Source organism: Acanthisitta chloris, unplaced genomic scaffold (assembly GCF_000695815.1).
Source record: "Acanthisitta chloris isolate BGI_N310 unplaced genomic scaffold, ASM69581v1 scaffold20968, whole genome shotgun sequence".
Taxonomy (NCBI): Eukaryota; Metazoa; Chordata; class Aves; order Passeriformes; family Acanthisittidae; genus Acanthisitta; species Acanthisitta chloris.
In genome coordinates, this window is record NW_008686730.1 from 4,392 (window position 1) to 4,681 (window position 290).

General features: G+C 67.6%; 1 protein-coding gene across 1 annotated transcript in view; it reads left to right on the forward strand.

Moving 5' to 3' along the window:
* MYO1A (myosin IA) overlaps positions 1–290 on the forward strand; it is a gene marked incomplete at its 3' end in the record, with an annotated part of 6,629 nt that overhangs the window by 4,031 nt on the left and 2,308 nt on the right. Inside the window, 2 exon segments of the mRNA XM_009080303.1 lie at positions 7–128; positions 264–288. Of these exon segments, the coding sequence (XP_009078551.1) occupies positions 7–128; positions 264–288 (147 nt within the window).

A 290-nucleotide genomic window follows, 5' to 3' on the forward strand; every position in this document is an offset into this window, starting at 1 on the left:
GCTCTGACCAGCCTCATCTCCTACCGTGGCACAGGAACGGGGCTGAGGTGCTGCTGGCTGAGCTGGCATACCCTGTCGAGGAGCTGGCATTCGGCCACACCAAGATCTTCATCCGCTCACCACGCACCGTGAGTCCAGGGATGGGGGAGCAGGGGGGAGCAGGGGGGACCCCCTCTATGGGGCAGGGGGCAGCCCCATGGCTCCCCAAGCCTGCCCTGGGGGCTCCTGAGTGATGCCCCAGTGCTCACCCAGTGTGTCCCCAGCTGTTCGACCTGGAGCGGCGGCGCCAG